The 18,659-nt window shown below is 39.2% G+C and overlaps 1 protein-coding gene across 3 annotated transcripts; it reads right to left on the bottom strand.

The window, feature by feature from the left end:
* Positions 1-7,473: 7,473 nt before the first annotated feature.
* MC5R (melanocortin 5 receptor) lies at positions 7,474-17,654 on the bottom strand. 3 transcript variants are annotated; one of them, XM_068193080.1, is made up of 3 exons: positions 17,528-17,654; positions 11,790-11,890; positions 7,474-10,949 (listed from the first exon to the last, which is right to left on the bottom strand). In XM_068193080.1, the coding sequence occupies exon 3, from the start codon at positions 10,861-10,863 to the stop codon at positions 9,886-9,888; it is 978 nt and encodes a 325-aa protein (XP_068049181.1). In that variant the 5' UTR covers positions 10,864-10,949; positions 11,790-11,890; positions 17,528-17,654; the 3' UTR covers positions 7,474-9,885. The 3 variants fall into 3 exon arrangements, with proteins under 3 accessions (XP_068049181.1, XP_068049190.1, XP_068049192.1); XM_068193089.1 differs by lacking the exon at positions 17,528-17,654 and adding an exon at positions 11,976-12,005; XM_068193091.1 differs by lacking the exons at positions 11,790-11,890; positions 17,528-17,654 and having other exon boundaries at positions 7,474-10,633; positions 10,720-10,945.
* Positions 17,655-18,659: the final 1,005 nt, after the last annotated feature.

Here is an 18,659-nt window from a genome sequence, read left to right as displayed (position 1 = left end):
AATATATCTTAGGAAAGAAGTAGAAAAGATTTTTAAGTGAATCCTACCTTATAGAAGAAGAACAATTTCTGTAGAATAAAAGTCACTTTCATTGATTTTGTAAATAACTCAAGATGTAGCAAAATATTAGCTTAAAACTGTGGATGTCACTAACAAATCATTTCCATCTATTTTTCCATTTCAAAAGTAAGAAACAGCATTTCATATTCTAACTCGCCTTTTCTTACAGAGAATTTTCAAATTCTCCCAGGAAATAACAGGGAGAATTTGACACAAATGTCTGTCTTTGCCTTGTTTGTGGTTTTGCCAAGGCATTTGCACTACAAATAATGTTTCAAGACTACCATCGTCCTTTTAAAGTCCTTGAAATACAGTCTGAGCATGCCTCCTTCTGGAACTACTCAGCCCCACATTACAGGCCAAAATTAAAAGAAGATGGATGTAAGCATTCAAATTACAGTATCTGGTAGGAATTATTAAGAATCAGTAGTTAGTCAAGTTGGACTATGTTGGTCACTTCAGGATAGAGGCTCCTGGATATCTGTGTGCTACTCTGTCTCTGCCTTACAAAGTTTCCCTGTCTGAAATGCATTTTAAATGAAAGTAGATATTATGTTGAAAGCACATTTAAATTAAAACCTCCATAGGAAAATGCACTACAGCTCTCAAGTACTGTACTGCATTTTCCTATGGAGGATTTGCATTTCCTATGGAGGAAATGTACTGCGTTTCTCAAGTACAACTTTTAAGGGGTCCTTCCATTTTGGCCTGACTTATTAGAAAAAGGAACAGTAGTCTAATTAAGCCTGACCATACCTAACAGCTGAGACAATTGCTAACAGTAGTAATGAATATGACACTCTTAAGCCTTGCAATCCTATCAGCTGTGACTGTTTAAATTAATTAATAAAGAAAGTGGGGTGTATTTGGTTTGTTTCAAAGGACAGTCCTACTCAGCACAAGCATTTCAGGGGACTAAGGATGCATTAGAAAGAGGGATTACTTGTGTGCAAAATGCTCACAGTTCAAAAAAGCCTCCAGACACTTTCACATTCTGAATGTCACAGTGTCTTACTCCCTATCCTTTACCTATGTTTTAGCAATGTATTTATTTGTTTATTCAAACAGCACTGATCATAGCTGCTGCTTCAGAGTTTTTCACATTGCAAAGACATTTCAGGCATGTTGCAAAGATATTCACAGGCAACCAGCCATAGCTGAGAAAATAGAAGAAGAAGAAGAAGGTAAAAAAGTGAAGTGTTACTTAACCACAAAGGTATGAAACCAGTTTAGAACTCTACTTTCAAAAATACCTCATCTTTACCTCCATGCCTGCACCCTCGGGACAATGCTATACTTCTGTAAGCAATCTTGCAGCCATTGTTTGAGATTTCCTTCATTAGTGTTTGAAAAATACTTTGAGACTCTCAGAAGGGAGATGATACACTATGCTAAATAGCTGCCTAATTAGCTCTGATCAGGAGTTGTTTTACCCAGTCAAGAGGAGAGATCAAAAATATAATTGAAAAATGAACTGCAAAACAAAACACAACAAAAATCAACTTGAAGATGGTTAAATGCCTTCCTATTTGTTTATGGAGAAGGCTTAGTATAGCTCTTCCAAAATGCATGACTTCCAGAACCACATGGACATCCCCATCCAGGGCTGGAGTGTAGATGAGGGGCACCTGCTGCAGGCAGTAGTCTTAGGACAAGGTCTGGTAGTCTCCACAGGGACTCTTCTTTATCAAATCTGCTAGCTCACCACAGATTTCCTTCATCATTGTTAGCCCTAGTCATTGTCATTAGATGCTTTTGTTTTTACCCTGCACCAGAAATTCTGGCACTACACTGGCTGTTACTAATTCATCTAAGTTTTAAAGTATGTGTAGGGCTGGGTGTCCAGCCTCCCTGCATCTTCACTTTGGTTCTTCCTTGAGAATTAAGCCTTTCATTATTCAACCCAGTTATTTATTACCCTCTTTAAAATTCAGTACAGTCTTCTAACTGACATTTTCAGCAAAAGGTCATCTGAAATACACACAGTGTTCCTCGTATCGCCTGCCTTCCCCTCTAAAGGTCCACCAGAGATAATGTTGTGTTTGTCATCTATTTACTCATTACATTGTGCAACAGGCCTTTGATCCCTCGCTTGTCTGCATGCCAGGTCTATCTCAAAGGAGGTAGCTCTAGGGTGGCTTTCCTCTTTTCCATTTCCATCCAATTAAGCTGGACATATTTTCAATACCCCCCACTCTAAATAAGAGCATACAGTGTATTGCCTAAAAGGCCACGGCTAAGTTCAGTTATTAATTGCACCTGACTGGAGCACCAGGCAAAATCAAGGAGCTGCGTGAGGAACTGGGAACGTAAATTCACCTGTCACTTATACCTAAATCCTTGCCCCTTCCAGTTTTCTGGAAGCTGAGCACCTCTGCTTTGGATGGCAGGCACACCAAGAACCCACAGACTACAGATACCATCTTAAAAATTACTTCAACATTAATAAAATATATGTTTCTCCTCTTATTTCACTGATGGGACCATTCAATTTTCCCGAGTGCAACTAAACCATCAGACTACACAACAAATATCATCTTTTTCTTCACAAGGCTTTCCTTCAAAATCTACCTCCAGATTCAGGAGCGGCCACACCAATGTCCCTTTTCAATGTGAAAACCTGAATATTTAGGAGTTCTACTGTGAGATGAAAAACTTGTATTTCATTCAAGGATTTACCTCCCACCTCTTCATTTTTTGTGCACTTTATGCAGAGACATGAACTGTCATTGGAACTGCGTTGAAGTTCAAGTGATTAATCTCTTTTCTTTGCCATTTGGAAACAGGACTATTCAAGGACCTGCTTTCCAAACTATGAGTACCAAGCAGAGCACCTTAGACCAAGAGAAGTCAAAGATTTAACTTACCTTTTCCAAGTGACTTAAACAGTTTCCACATGATGTGACTTTGCAGAGATTCCCAGTCACAGCACTGGATCTTGGGGACACATCAAGATGGGTTCTCGGTCTAAGGAACATAAGAAATAAATTTCTTTCTTGACACACTGATTTTCCACTAATGCTTAAAATTTTGTTGTTTTCCTTTCTGAAGGAGAAGGAGCTTGAGAGGTACCATATCCTGAATTCCTATTATATGGCTTTGTGGGGAGAAGATGTCTTACAAGACACTTCAATGGAATGGGATTCAGTCACACGTGGTGAGGTTCTTGCACAGACTTTTAGCCAAGTTTCCAGCAACTCCCTGAATCTAGTCCTCTAAAACTGAATTTGGCACAAGTATGTGTTCAGGGACGCTTTTTAGAGCAGCCTAGTCCTCACAATAGGAAAAGGCAATTTATCTTCATCTTTTGTTAAGAGTCAGGTGTGGACTTAACAGAGACTTAAAATTCTTGCTTGCCCAAGCTCCACCACTTATCTACTACTCTGTGAGCAGAGAGCAGGATTGTCTTTTCCTTTTTATAGCCAGGGCTCTTTAAGTTCTCTGGGAAAAGCTTTTGTGAAAGAGCTGCTTTTAGTTTCAGTGAAGTATCTCTGAGCTCAGGTCAATGTTGGCACTACTAATCTTGATGTTGATATATATTTATAAAAAGGTTAAAGTAGAGGAATCATTCCTACTATTCTTTGAATGGAAGAATATCCTGGACAGATTCCCTTGACTTTAAAAAGCACAAGGATCCTCTGAAGAAGAAATATTAGGAAGGTCTATGTAAGGCTATCCAAGCACTATGAACTGTGGGGATATAGAATTTCAGGGACTTAAGTTCTGACTCAAAAACCATGCAAAGCTTTTCAGAAAGAAGTTCAGAGCAAAGAAAAGGTATAATACAAAGATGATAGCTACTCCTAGGGTCATATTTTCAGGCTGGGTGAAGTAGGCAGAAAATTTCCATGAAAAATAACAGTGAAAAAGCTAATTCATGGCCAACTTTACTTATTTCCTGCCAAAATCAATTGTGTCCTGTTAAAAAAATGGCAAACTGAAGAGAAAAATAAATTTTGTTGTGGGTTTTTGTTTTGTCACTGTTATTTGAGATATTTATGCAAGAGAGCATCAAAAAAGTTCATGTGATGCCTTTGCAAATCATCTGGAGCCAGCATACAAAGCTGATCATTCCATTTCTCATTGTGCTTTAATCTGGTGTAAAACCAGCCTAATTGAAAGGAGAGGAGTGATAATTCACCATCTGGAGGTAGCTGTGCAAATTACATGCTTACCACCTTCTCAAGGAAATTATGAGCTTCTATGAAGAGTTTGTATCTAAACTTGAGATCCCTGATCCTCAGCCATGCAGAGCATGGCTGGGACACAAGGCCCTTCCAGCCTCTGTGGCCAGGCTTCCATCCCATTAGAGGCAGGGAAATGAAAGCTGTGTCCAGCAGATGAGTTCTGCTACAGAGACAGGACATGACCAAGGCATATACTTGGTCCTGGAAAGACAGAAACACCCCTAAGCAACGTACTTTTGGCATAAGTTTTGCATGTCCTTACCATCAAAAAAGAAAGCTTATTTAGAGAACAGACAGCATTTGTTCCCATGAGCATTTTAGAGATCTTGAAATTTTCCAAATTATAGAGTGTGTTGTACTAAATGAAAGTATGTTGTTACTGCATAGACAACAAAAGAGGCAGCAGCATCTGGCACTGTGGAAATGTAGTTTCCATCTAGATCTGGATTATCATTTGCTTATCTGGCCACCTCTGAGCCAAAAACAATATAATAGGTCTAGGAAAACAACATAATGACAACAAGGTATGAAGATACCAGTAAAGATTAAATGGGCCAGGATTTTTAGCTGGCAAAGATAAAATTTATAGAAGAATATAGGGGAGTAAGATAATGAATGTCACAAGGGAAATTAATGAAGACTAATTACTTCTTTTCTTTGCAACATAAGGACTGTGGAGCATTGAAGAAAACTTATAAGTAGATGCTTTATAAGAGAAAAAAAATCATTTTTCTACTCAACAAATCTAACTTGTGAAACAAGAGGTTTCGGATTAAAATAAAGAGATCCAAGAGTGGTTAGGTAAATTTGTGCAAGACCCATTCATTTAGAGCTATTGGTCACAAATCTGTAAATATAACCTCCTGCCCAAGAAGTCCCTAAATCACAGCTTCCTGTTAGCTCTGCTGGCATTCCAGAGGATTACTAGACACTAGACACAAGTCCAGACTTTACATAATGTCCCTAAAGAGCTGTCCTTTGTTTTGATGAAAATCCTTCACTTCTTGCTCAGTACAGCTGGTCATGCATTCTTAGGGCTTTTTTAAGCAAGCTGCTCAAAAAGAAACTGTTTTGGGAATAATGCTTAAAACATAAGAATTTAACAAATTTACTAGATCTTTAGTTTAACTGGTGCTAGGGGAACTCTGTTCTGTCACACTGATCTGCTATAATTTTCAAAACCTCAAGATGCAAAAAGTACTTGAGGTTTCTTTTCTTCTACTTCAGATTTTGACTGTTGCTAGTTTGTTCACAGGGAGAGGAAATACACGAAAAACACGCTGCAGACTGGAAAGCAGTGTAACAAATAACAAAAAGCAGAAAGGTTAGAGGAAAAAGAACTATACATCCTCACAAACACTTCATCTGTTGATGTCATATGTACTTGCATTTTATATTTGGGAGTAAGAACTGATGTAGACATGTATGTAGGTTTACACATACACCTCAGACTCTTCTGTCCTGTATGAAGAACAGGAGGATCCAAGATACCCACTGCTCAGGTTGTAACACAGGCTAAGATTAGAAAATGAGGGAGAACATCTCACCTGGAGACAAACTAGCAGAGAGCTAGCCACACCACAGCCTGCATGACTTTCTGTCATGTGAAGACATGTCTGTCCCATATGAGGATCCCCACTTCCACATCCATGCTCCCAAATCTTCTTCACCCACCCTGCCCAACAGGAAGGGCACTGTACATGAAAACCAATAGAGCTGAAGACTGGGACAGTCCTTTGAAGTTCCTGAACACAGCAGTGGTCACCTTGAATTGGTCTTCTGTGCAAGAAGCTGATGAGCAACAGAGGAAGCATTTACTGAAAAATAGGCTGGAGAATCCACAACAAGACTTTGGAGTAAAACAGAGTCCTTGAAGATTTCAGAGAGCAGACTGTGAGGGAGTTGAGTTGTTTTCCCAAAGGTTTTAAAACTTTTCTGCCTTCCTAAAGTTTGCGTGTGCCGAAAATTCCTGTGCTTTCTGCACTTATTTGTGCAGGATCCACAAAAAATGCAACTCCAGTCTCCAGAGAGATATTCTGAGAAGGTTTTCAGAGGAGATAAGCCTAAGAGGTGGGAATGAATGTGCAACCCACTCTTGAAAGGGTTCTACACTATCTTAGTGGACTGCTGGACACTGGTTGCACAAAGGGTGCAGACCGGTAGATTGTAGATCTAAAAACAATCATCCCTCCCAGCCCAGACTCAGTGGCACTGGTACTCAGTAATCAGACATTTTTGTGGCAGATTTGTCCCCATTTGGGAAGGAGGATCATGAAGTCTAGGACCATAAGCAACTTCTTTGCTCCATCCGGTTATAACCATTTTGTGTTATAGGAGATGCTAAGGCTCTTTGGGAAACTAGTACTTCCTAGACTCTTATTGTGGCCTTGGCATGGAAAAAGACTCAGATTTTTCCTTTTAATATTCCCCCTGATACTAATCTGCTTAACATGCACATGACTTTATAGAAGTTGATCCCACCTGCAACAGGAGGGAGATCAGAATACTTGCTTATTAAGAACTTTTAAATTGTGACACATGAGTTAGAAGCAGTGAAGTGTTCTGTCATCAAAGCAACAGGGAGCAATAAAAATTAGTTTTGGCGCTTTGGGGCAGAAATAGTATGATTTGAGCTTCTTTGTCCAATGACTAAAACTAAACAGTAAATGCCTGGCTGGATAAACAAAAGTAGTGTCATTAACTGCAGGGACATCATCCAACAACAGTCTAGCAACTAATTTTTCATGACTGTCCTGTGACAGCAAATTTCCTGCTTACACAACGCTGGCTTGTCCTAGTCTATCACAACACTTAGCGTTTTCCAGGCTCTGACAGAAGTGACAGTATGCTAAATGTTCCTTTTATTTTGCAGCTAAGGTGGAGAAAGAAACATGTTAAACCTTGTCATGGTCTCCCAGAGATATGTATTTTATATTCATTACTAGAGTGTAAACAACCATTTCTGCAGGAAATGTTCTAGCTTGTTTTGAGACTTTCATTTCACTTTTAAGTTGTTTCAGCTCCCCACCTGAAAAGCTTATAATGAAGATAAGATTCTGACACCCAGGGGAGCATAGGTATGAATGTAAATACACTGTATTAGTCTGTAACTCTCATTCAGAATGTTTCTTAAGAAGGCATCTGTTTAAATGAGACGTGAAAGTCTGTAATGCAATATTCCCTCTGCGAATAATGTAGCAGAAACATTACAATGAATAACTAGAAATGTGAGAGTTTCCAACAATCCAGTTTAATACTTTCTTCATATGTCTGTGTTTATACATCAAACAGACTTCAAACAAAACAGAAAAAAGTAATATACAATTCAAGAAAATACCAAAAGCTATTACAGTTTTGGTTTCCCCTTAGTTGATTTACAGTTATGTACAAAACTGTTTTGTTTGCAATACCCAGTGAAGACTTAATTATTTATTTACATCAGCTGGTGCCTTTCACTATGCAGTGGAACTGTCTCCTTTTTTCATTTATATTCATAGCTGCAAGAGCCAACATTTAGAGGTTATTTATGGATAGGATTAAGAGATGGTCTGAAACAAGGCAAGGTTCTCACTACTGACCTTCAGCATTCTCTGAAATCCCATTTTCAGATATAGCTGAAGGAAGACTCTAGCCCCTGGTGCACTGATAATCAGTATATCAGTCAGCATAATAAGATATCTCTACTGAGAATAACATTCCCACTCATGTCAGAGGGAGATATATGTGAGATGGAGGAATAGCAAATTTTAAGCAGGCAAAATGTATAACTCTGGTACTAAAGGTGCACCTTACTTCTCCTGTCAGAAACCTCCTAAGCAAATGAAGACATAAAGTAGGTTTTAAGTGTGTGGAGGGGAATACTTTCCATTTTTTCTTACACAAGAGATAAAATTAGGAGGGAAAACTATAATTTTATCATAATATGCAAACTGTGTCATAGAATCACTGAATAATTTGGGTTGGAAGGCACCTGTGGAGGTAATCAGCTCCTAGTGGCTCAAAGCAAGGCCAACATCAAAGTTAGAGTAAGCTTTCAATTTAGTGCAGATTTTTCAGGGCCTTGTCGTGTGAAGTTCCAAATCTTTCTGAGATGGATTTTGCACAAACATCGAGCACCTGTTCACATATTTGACCACCCTTATGGCAAAAAAAGATTCCTAAAACCCAATCAGGACTTTCACCTTGGAAGTATAACCTAACACTCATGGAATAAATCATAAACTGTCTACTGATAAACATGTCTTACAGCATGTATAAACCAAGTATAACAACCATTGTTCTTCCAGATTTCAGAAGGAAGAGTTTGTTTTTTCAAGATATATTCAGCTATCTAGGTAGTAGTTTAACACCACTTGAAATCTTTCCATAACTTAAATGACAGCACAAGATATGCACCATTCATGGTCATCAAGAAATACCACCATTGCACTTCCTCCCTCTTTTGTAGGCCCAGTATTTTACACATTACACACCTGTTGCAGAACAGCAGGTTTCTGAAAGTATGACAAGATGCAAACTACTCACACAAAAGGCATGAGGGTTTCAGCTTAGAATCCTCTCAACTAAGAGGAAAACTTTGGGGAATAAAAGTCAGGACTCTGTTATAGCTACATGTCCCTGATGTTTTGAAATCAGTTTTTTGCCACTGCCTGCCATGCCTTTTGATTATCAAACTTGTTTTGTCTCTCCCAACTTGAAAGATGCAATCTACAGTAATACAAGGTCTTCACATCCAAAAGGCTTCTCTAATGTCTATACAAAGGCAGCCGTTTACTCAATCTTTCCATCTTCACAAAATATTACATGAATATCTACAGGCTATGTTCTCTTTGCTTCCCTAGCCCTGGCAAATAAAGAAAACAGACAAACTAGAATCAGCTCAGTCTTCATATGCAGTCTTAAAATCCACCTGTGTTACATCTTGCTTCACAGTGGTTTGAACATATATAGTTATATATCACAAAGTACTGTATCCAGCCTGGAAAATCTCATGATACCATTGGCATCTTACACTATACGAATTTTATGACAGTAACAGTCATGACTGGAATACAAGACTGCTGATTTGTGCATATGTATTGGTCCTAACTTCTGACCAAGGTATGTGGAGCTTGATAATTGGATCTATTTCTATGATTTTATGTCTTCAAAAGGAAATAGAAAAAAACTTGTTTGAAAATTCTGAGCATCAAAATAAGCCATGCTTTTTTTTATCTAGAGAGAGAATTTTTTTTTTTTTTTAATATATCTAGAGAGACAAAGAACACCAAAAGAAACACACATTGAAAGGTTGGTAGGTTCATTCACATGGCAGAACTCAATCATTGCATTTAGCAAAAATAAAAATAAGGTTTTCCCTGTATACTCCTCTTATAAATTCCAATCTTCAATAGAGTAAATGAGATTCAAAAGATCCTTTATCCCCATAATACAGATGCACTGAGTAGCTCCAACCACCAGCAGGAGAGAGATGTGTGGAGGGAAAGAAATGTAAAATCACATGTTAAAAAAGGGTTTCTGATTGCTGCAGGAATCATGACAGCTGAATGGAGAAAATGTTCCACAGGCATTTCACCAGAATTACAGGTACAGGAAGATGTTGCCTTTTCAGTCTCTTCCCTGGTTTTGTTTTATTATCTTAATACTTGTTTGATAACCCACAGAGCATTCTCAGGCTATAGCAACAAATTATCTCTTTGAAGGTCTTCCTCATTTCCTGGCTACGAAAGGCATAGATCAAGGGGTCGATCACCGAGTTGCACATAATGAGAATGAGGTACATGTTGAAGTGGGACATGAAGCACACACAGTAGAGGTTTTGAGGGCAGGAGATCATCAGGATGAGATGAAGGAAGAATGGAGCCCAGCAAACAATGAAGATGCCAAGAAGCATAGTCAGAGTGATGGCTCCTTTCATGCTGGTTCTTTGACGGACAGAGTTGTACCCAGGCAAAGCAGCGATTTTCTTCACATGAGTACGAGCCAGGAGGAACATATGGACGTATAGTGAGACCAAGAGGAACAACATGGTAAAAAACATAGTGATGAGACAAATGACCACATAAGTTGATTCATAATAAAGAATGAAGATAATGCCACAGCCCGTGCAAAAGGTCCAGATGCATGCAATAATGAGCCCCGATCTTTTCACTGTCATGATGTTGTGATACCGCAGGGCATAGAAGATAGTGATATATCTGTCTACTGCTATAGCCAGCAAACTGCACATGGAAGCCACCACAGATATGCAGATCATGGAATCAAATACATTGTCTATATGACGGACAAAGGCATCTTCCATAATGATGTGTCTATTGTTTATTAAGTATATGGTTATGGTCTCCCAAGCATTAGACACACTAACCAGCATGTCAGCCACTGCTAAACTGCAAACAAAAAAATACATGGGTGAATGCAAGTTCTTGTTCTTAACTATTGCACATATGACTAGTATGTTTTCGAGGAGGCTTACAATGCCCAGAGTTAGGAACACCTCAGCTGCGATGACCACTTGCTCACATGGCGATGATTTGCTCTTTGCAGTAGGCACAGTAAAGTTGCTACTGAAGGCACTCAGGTTTAGTTCAGAGACATAGAATTGAGAGGATGTGTTCATCTCTGGGAGTTAACACGTTCTGTTCCTTCTGAAGGGCTTGCCAAGGAGTGTGGTAAATGCATTTTCCAAAAGGCAGAAGATCCTGCTTAAAAAAAAATACAGCATGAAGATTACAGGCAGAAGTTGACAACATAAATACCAGACATTTCTATTTGATTTGGCTTGTAAATGTCCCACCTCTTCCACACCACATTCCTTCACTGATTCAAAATTAAACTTTAGTTGGCTCAGAAATTTTCTACCTATCCTTACTGGGAAATTAAAATCACAAACTGATTAAAAGATTCCTGCACTCTTCATTCATAGTTTTGTTTATTCTATCTGGTTCCCTGGAGTACTTCCCCAGAATGTCCTGGAAGTTCTGCTGAAAAACAAACAAAAAACAGTTTTCTCAGTCCCAGCTCTCAGACCCCAGAAATGCAGGAGGATGTAGCATTAGGTACAGCAGAAACCACTTACTTTAATACAATATAGAGAAGTTTCTATTATTGACACAAGAAAGAATTGAACATTTTCAGTAAAAGGTTTAAATGCTTTCCTGACCTTTGTACATTTAATTTGGCATGAACTATATTATAAACACCTTATCTGTGCAGTGTTAACATGCTCATTTAAAAGCATGATATTAAACACTTAACCAAGGCAAATCCATACATTTCAGGATACACTAAGGTTAGAGAATTGGTGTGAGTAGAATTCTATTGTAAAAAAAAGTTTTCTCTTCCAAATCCAGAATATTTTATTCAATGGTTTTCTGGTAATGACAATATTTAGGGAAAGTTTTAAGTCGTCACATTTTTAATAAAAGGAACATTTAAAGCTCATTGTCAGTGACTTGTTGCAAATAAAAATTCAAAGCATATCATGCTAAACAGTTTTCAGTTTCAAAAAGCCACTTTTTATTTGCAATCAAGAATTTACTGTACCTATTTACCAGAGCTGCTCCTTCAGCTGCTTTTCCTCATCTGCAGCGTTTCCTCCAGAGAGAAGAAGTTTCAGCCCCCCTGACATGTGGGGCTGGGGACTCCTTGGTGGCAAAAGATGAAAAAAAATAGAGGGAAAGGAATTAGTAAATCCATAGGTTCAAAGCTGACCACGTATAAATTACTTACTGTGCAACTGCCTTTTTATAGACTCCAAGCAATAATGACTTCAGTACTCAAACTGTGGCTCCTCCTCCTCTTCTTTGCCCCCCTGGACTTCACTTTCCACAGATCTCATAGTAAAGGCTTGAGTTTTTACCACCATCTAGTGGCCTTCCCCCTCTCTTTCTAACTAAACAGGGATTCTAATCTGAAATTCATTATGAGCTTTCTATAATATTAAAGGGGGAAAATGTACCAGACGTGCTCCTTTCCTTTGTTTGTTTGTTTGTTTTCTTTGTTGTTTCTAGTACACTAACAATAGATTCAGCCTGCAATGGTACTTCCAAAGGAGGAGGAAAGACTATTATTGAAGTGGGAGGCTTATTACTGCCATAAGCATTTTTCTCATATTCAGTTTTGCTGGGATTTTTTCAGAAATAAGAACCCCACTGTCACAAAACGTAGAGAACATACAGTCAAAGCCACCATGCCACTAATAGAAAATATATTTAAATAATTGGTATTAAAATAATTGAACAAATAAACAGCTGTGTTCTGTACCCCTTGCTAGAATAGAGATTTCAGTGTAGAAATGGAAGGAGCAGTGTATCATGCCAGGAGCCCGGGCTCCCCAAGATGGATGTGAATTCCCCCAGGGGCCCAAGAGCTGTTAAACTCAGTGCTCAGTATTCCAGTGGCTGAAGTTCCTCTGTGGGTTTAGCAGTCAGGCAGCCAATGCTCCTCCTGGGCCTTGCCCAAAAGGTAGCAAAATCAGTTCAAGTCTTTAAAAAATGGTCTCTGCTTCCAGGTGCAGGCAGGGGAATGCAAAGCATTCCTGACACTTTCCTGACACTGCCAAATGCCCATCTTCTTAGCTGCTAGCCAGGCAGTCAGATACGATGCAGGATTTGAAGTTAACTTGACGCAGGAAGTCTCTGCTTCTCCAAATCACCACTTTTCCAAAAATCAGTGGGCTGAGGTTTTTTCATAGTGTATAACAGATCCGAATGCTTCTTTTTAACCTCCAGCATTCTTCTTAAAGCATCACCACCAACAAATCCTAATTTTAATGTTACATCCTGGGCCGCTTTTGTATTTTCTGTGTTCAGCTAAGGTTTATCATCAAAAAGCAGTTAAATCCCTATTTCCAATTACTATATTCCTCAGCAGGTAATTGGACAGTAATATTGTCACTGCTGGCTTCACTCTAACCCTTCACTCTAAGGATGCAGAATCACCTGGACCATTATATGAAATATTTTTATGTACAAATAGTCCCTGCACCACAGGTGACAGAGAAAAGCATTTTTTAATCATTTAGAGTAAAATGGCTCTTTTAGCATTATAGAGTTATAGTCAGGAGATGAACTTTGCCTATCCCTTCTCTCCAGTACTAGAAAAAGAACTTTGATTATCACAAACTAGAGGTCAAAAACTATGCTCAACTGCAGCTGTTAAATCAGAGTGGGTCATGCCATCTGCTGAACACACACACTCCCTGCTGTGTCTCACCTATGTGCCAGTTCTGAGCTCTTAGTTCTTTGCTATGACCAAAAGAAAAGAATAGAGAAATATCATCTGCAGCCCTCTTTCTGTTCTTTAATGCAAAGCATGTTTTTGGTAACAAGTTTTCAGCAAAGTTAACTTACTTTAGCTAACTTTGGTTATCTTTTCCAAAGCTTTTGATTTTCCCATTGCAGGTCCTGGAAGTAAGATATCTAACAGTAAATTTTACTTGTTCTTGTGCTCTTATATCTAGCAAGAACTGTGCAGATATCGTACTCTTCCCCCTTCCAATTACTTCACTTGCAGTACCCAACTTGCTTTCTGTTGTTGTATATCACATCGTCTCTTGTTAGGTTCTGTTCATTCCATTTACAAATTGCTCTGTATGTTCAGTTTAACAAAATTCTTTGCAGACCAGCTTAACTGCTTTACTAAAGTTTTCAGTGTACCTGGTGAGGCTCAGCAAACCAGCCAATTGCAGGAAATAAATTACACATCAGACTGGGTGGTTTGGCTGTTATTCCTTAGGGCAATGCCAAGTTTCTTACATATAAATTATGAGTCAGCATTTGGATTCTTGTTCCACAAGCCAAACACTGCAGGTGTAAACCTTGCCTATGCTACACCAAAAAAAAAGTCCCTTATTTACAAAACTTGCAGAAAAATTGCCTGCCTGGAAACTGGGTAGTGGTACAGATGCATTTTTTCTCATGTTAGAGGATGAAATGAAAAAATACCTCCCTTCCCCACCCCCACCCTCCAAAAAAGACTTTTATCATTTTATTGCTGAAGTAAGCAGCTCTTTAGTGCTATCGCTTGACAAGCAGGTAACTGAAAGGACACCCGAACAACAGTGAGTGGAGGCAGGCAAGTGAGTTATAAAGATTTGAATTAAAGGGGTATGGGAGCAGATCTTTGGATTCTCTTAGGAGGAATCAAAGAACAGCTTCCCAGCTGCAGGACTCCTGAATGAATAGGCTTGTCTTTCAGATGTTCATGATCTCAGTGTTCAGCTCCCTCGACCAAGAAATTTATTTAGCTTCTAGGAAAAGAGATTGAAAGTGCTCCAGAAAGACATCAGTGAATAGAAGAAAGAAGTAAAATAGGATTCTGGCAGAAAAAGAGATGCCAGGGCCTGTCTCAGTCCCATGCCATTCTTTTCAGCTGTGAAGTGGTGAGAGAGAGCAGAAGCCACTCCAGATACATATTTGCCTCTCAGGCTTTGTCAGCAACCAGATTGGGAGCCATGACAATGTCACTGGCAGAAACAGCCAGGCCCTGCTTGCCATCAGCACCACCAGTGATCCCAGCCAGAAACCCCCTTCACCCTGCACATCCACTGGAACTACACTGACACGTAGGGCAAGTTACATCATGTCAAAACTAGCAGGGAATTGCCACCTGCATGATAGCAAGATACTGATTTTATCAATAAATGGATAAATGAGGCCAATAGAAGGATGTGCTCCCAAATAAGTTTCTGTAGAAGAGCTGATTACACTCAGATGCATTCTAGTACTAATCCATGCTAATCTTAACAGGCTCAGAGAAGAGTGTAAGTGGTGTTCATAAACATTTACCAAACTTTTCTGGTGCTAATACATTTAGGCAATACAATTCCAGTATCCTTCTGTAGCTCTTTTTATCTATTTGACAAAAATACCTTTGTTCCACATAACATAGCTAGGACTGGCACTCTTGGCCTATTTACAAAATCCCTCTTCTGTCTAATTCTTGCCTATGTTGTCATCAGCAGAACACTTCAAAGTCACAGAGGATCCTTCCAGACTGCTCTAAGAGATAACCTGTGCATGTGCCAAAAGGGAAGATCATGACCTTCTCTGCATTCAAACCACATAACAAATGTTCTTTAATTTCTCAGACTGAGAAAACTATTTGTCCTGGCCCATGTTCTGAGTAGCCTTGTCTGAGCCCCATCAAGGTCCCCACTGTTAGCTCCTCAGCATTACAGTCAGTTAGCCTTTAGCAAAGACAGCAAATTAATTGAGATTAAAAAAAAAAAAAATACATTGTTACTTCTTGTCTTGAAATAAAAAAGCTGGATGAAGTGATGACAGACTGTCAGTATTTCAGTCCCCTTTTCTGTCCAGGGAATGTCTGAAAGCCTAAAAGTTAGGCTTCACAGTAAGCAGTGGCATAGTGAATACTTTCTTTTACATCATGGCCCTAATCTAAAGTCAACGTCTGATTTTCTGTATTTTTTTCAGAAAGAAAAGGAAGTCTGAAAAACGGCATCAAAATATAAAGCAATCTGTACCCTGTTAAAGCATAGGATCAGCCATACTTAGTGTGACTGCACTAGCACTTTTGGCCATCAACCCTGTCAGGTGGGTCCTTCAAAATGGTTTGAGATAGTCTCTGGGCACTCTCAGTCAGTACCTATCAGTGGTGCTTCTTGCATTAGAGTAAAAAGCTGAGAAAGATGCAGTACAGTACAAAAGGCATTTAAGAGAGATTTATCCTAATAACCTAAAATGGATGATGTTGCAACCAGCCTCCCAAACTGTAAAGGAGTAATAAGAGGTTTAGTTACCATCATTTTTATGTGCCCCTAATCAGAGCAATGACTCACCCCCAGCCTTTTGTTAGAGGATGGGTCAGCAGTACAGACCTGATGAATCAGAAGTGCCAGCTGCAGTCTCCACAAGGCACAGATAACCAGCAGGAGACTGTAGAAACTTTCTGACAGAAAAGAGAGATTATCCCATAATATACAAACAGACTGGGATAAAGAAAAACCAAACCAGCAGGTGCTGATTTGATACTTCTTTCTGGGACGACTGGTTGAGACTCCAGAGTAATTTAAACCCACTGAAGGACCCCAGCAGGTTGGAGAGATGTGCAAAGAACAGTCTGAAATACAACAGAAGCAAATGCAGGGTCCTACTAGCAAAGAGCAAACCTTCCAAACGCAGGGTGTTGTGCTTAGATCATCCTTCCCCACTTTATTTTAGTACAAAGTATATACTCAATTCTACTTTATTTGTGTGCAAAGAGGCATGCATTCCTTGGAGTGAGTGACAAAATTCTGATTTCTGATTTTTTAATAAACTATTGGTCTAAAGAGATCCCTTGAAAAGCTGCTCACTTTCATCTTCCTTTCCTCCAGATAAGCAGAGGAGCACAGCATGAACCCTCCCCTGGGAGCACTGTGCTCCCCATCCTGGCCTGGCTGCTTGCTTGGAGCAGAGAGCCTTGACAACTCGGTGTCTCTCTGTCCTGTGCTGTCTCTCTAGTCAGGAGTTGGCATTTTAGCATAGCATAGCATGAGCATGGAAAGGTAACAAAGCAGCTGAAAGAAAACCTCAAGGAGATGCACAGTGAGAATTATCCTTAATTCTCTATGTCACAGAGACATTGCTACACACAGAAAACTGCAGATGCAGTAATGTGTGCATGCTGCTACTATCAAGGCAAGTGCAAGTGTCTCTGATTCGATGCACGTGATAACTAAGCATGGATCCACGTGCTACACGGGCAATTTTCAAGAATGCCCAGGCAACAATAACAACATGTGTCTCTTTAGTAGTGTTCACTGCTAATCTAACACCTCTGTACTGATATATAGGTTCTTTCCTCTCTCTCTGTTAAGGTTGGCAAAAAATGCAGCTACTTTCTATTTAATGGGGTGTGTAAGTGCAAAAAGTAAAATTAAATAACAGCATTTAGCTCAGACCTCAATTTTTCTTTCTGTCAGTCCCTTTCTACACCATGTTTTCTGATCTTTATGGCAATAAAGGTTTGCAATAGACGGTACCTTGTTATGTCAGGATTTTTTTTTAATCACTGTATCCTAACAGGAAAAAAATAAGCAATATTATTTCAAAAGTTGGAATTATTTTCCTTCTAGTATTCACCTGCTAAGGAGTGAAAGGGTGGAGTATTGCTATGGCTGAAATGAAAGCTGTCAAAATTAAAAAGGTAAATTATGCTCGCCAGAAGCAAAGAGACTTGCAGAAAGTAGCTCAGTATCAAATCTGAATCCAGAATATCTTCTATACTGCAGAAACCAGTGCATGCAGTTGTACCACTGAGAACTTAAATCAGTTTACAATAAAACATTGTCCTCCATGGTAAGCTGTTTGCTGACATACAAAAATCAAGTGACTCTCATGGTCCTCCCAGATTCCTGGCATTTAAAATTTCAAGCATCATTAATCCCTCACAAAAGCAGGAAACATGTCCTGATATACTTGGTGTCTGACCCAGTATTAAAAGTGAAGCAGAACCTGAGAAAAGTCTTGTGATACTGATTTGATGAGGCTGCTGCTATGATGCGCCTTTCTGGCTGTACTGGGTTTACAAAGTGCCTGGTTACAAAAGAAGATCAGACAATAATTTCCTTTGAGCGTGTTTTGAAACATGAACAAAATACCCTTTCCTTTCTCTCTCCCCACCCAAACAAACAAACCACAACACAAGAAAAGCCAAATTATTTCAGAGAGCGGACAAGCAAGCTCTGGTTCTGATGAAATTTAACCCTGAGCCAGTGCATGGCTTAATCATTCAGCTAAGAGGGATGGCAGATTTTTGTCTCCAAGAAATCACTGGCTATTAGATCAGTTGGGAAATCAATTTCTGCAAGAGCTAAGATGGACTATGCAATGGTTACTCAACCAAATTACATTTCTTCATTCCATCTCTAGTGGCTGATAAATAAAAAGAAAAAAAAAAAAAAGCCTGGCATCTACAATTTTTATTACTTTCTTTTGCTAAGCTCCTCATTGATTATAGGGTGGAGGTCAATGCTGGCTAAACATCACAGCCTTCAAAGTGGTGAATACCTGCATCTTTCTAAAAGTGCTTAATAAAGATGTTGAATACCTACCATGCACATCAAATTCAATGGCTGATTGAAAGTAGGGGTTCAAATATTTCCATGTGGAGGATAAAAGATAAACCCCTCAAACATCTGGGAAAAAAAAATAAGCTTTAATCTTAAAGGAAAAATCCATTTTTTCCCCCTGTGAATCTGTACTTGAGTTACCAGCCTTCATGGCCTCCAGGGCTGACAGAAAACTCCAGTACTCTTCAAGAAATTCCCTGGGGAGCTAAGAGTAAAGATACAATTGTGTAGAACCTTCACCAGAACATGTCAGATTCTTCTGTTCCACATGCCCATGTAAGACACATTGATGGACCAGCAGTTTGGTACCAGCAAAACAACATGACCCTCTAGCTCTG

Source organism: Anomalospiza imberbis, chromosome 1, assembly GCF_031753505.1.
Source record: "Anomalospiza imberbis isolate Cuckoo-Finch-1a 21T00152 chromosome 1, ASM3175350v1, whole genome shotgun sequence".
Taxonomy (NCBI): domain Eukaryota; kingdom Metazoa; phylum Chordata; class Aves; order Passeriformes; family Viduidae; genus Anomalospiza; species Anomalospiza imberbis.
This window is presented reverse-complemented; position numbering and strand designations above follow the sequence as displayed.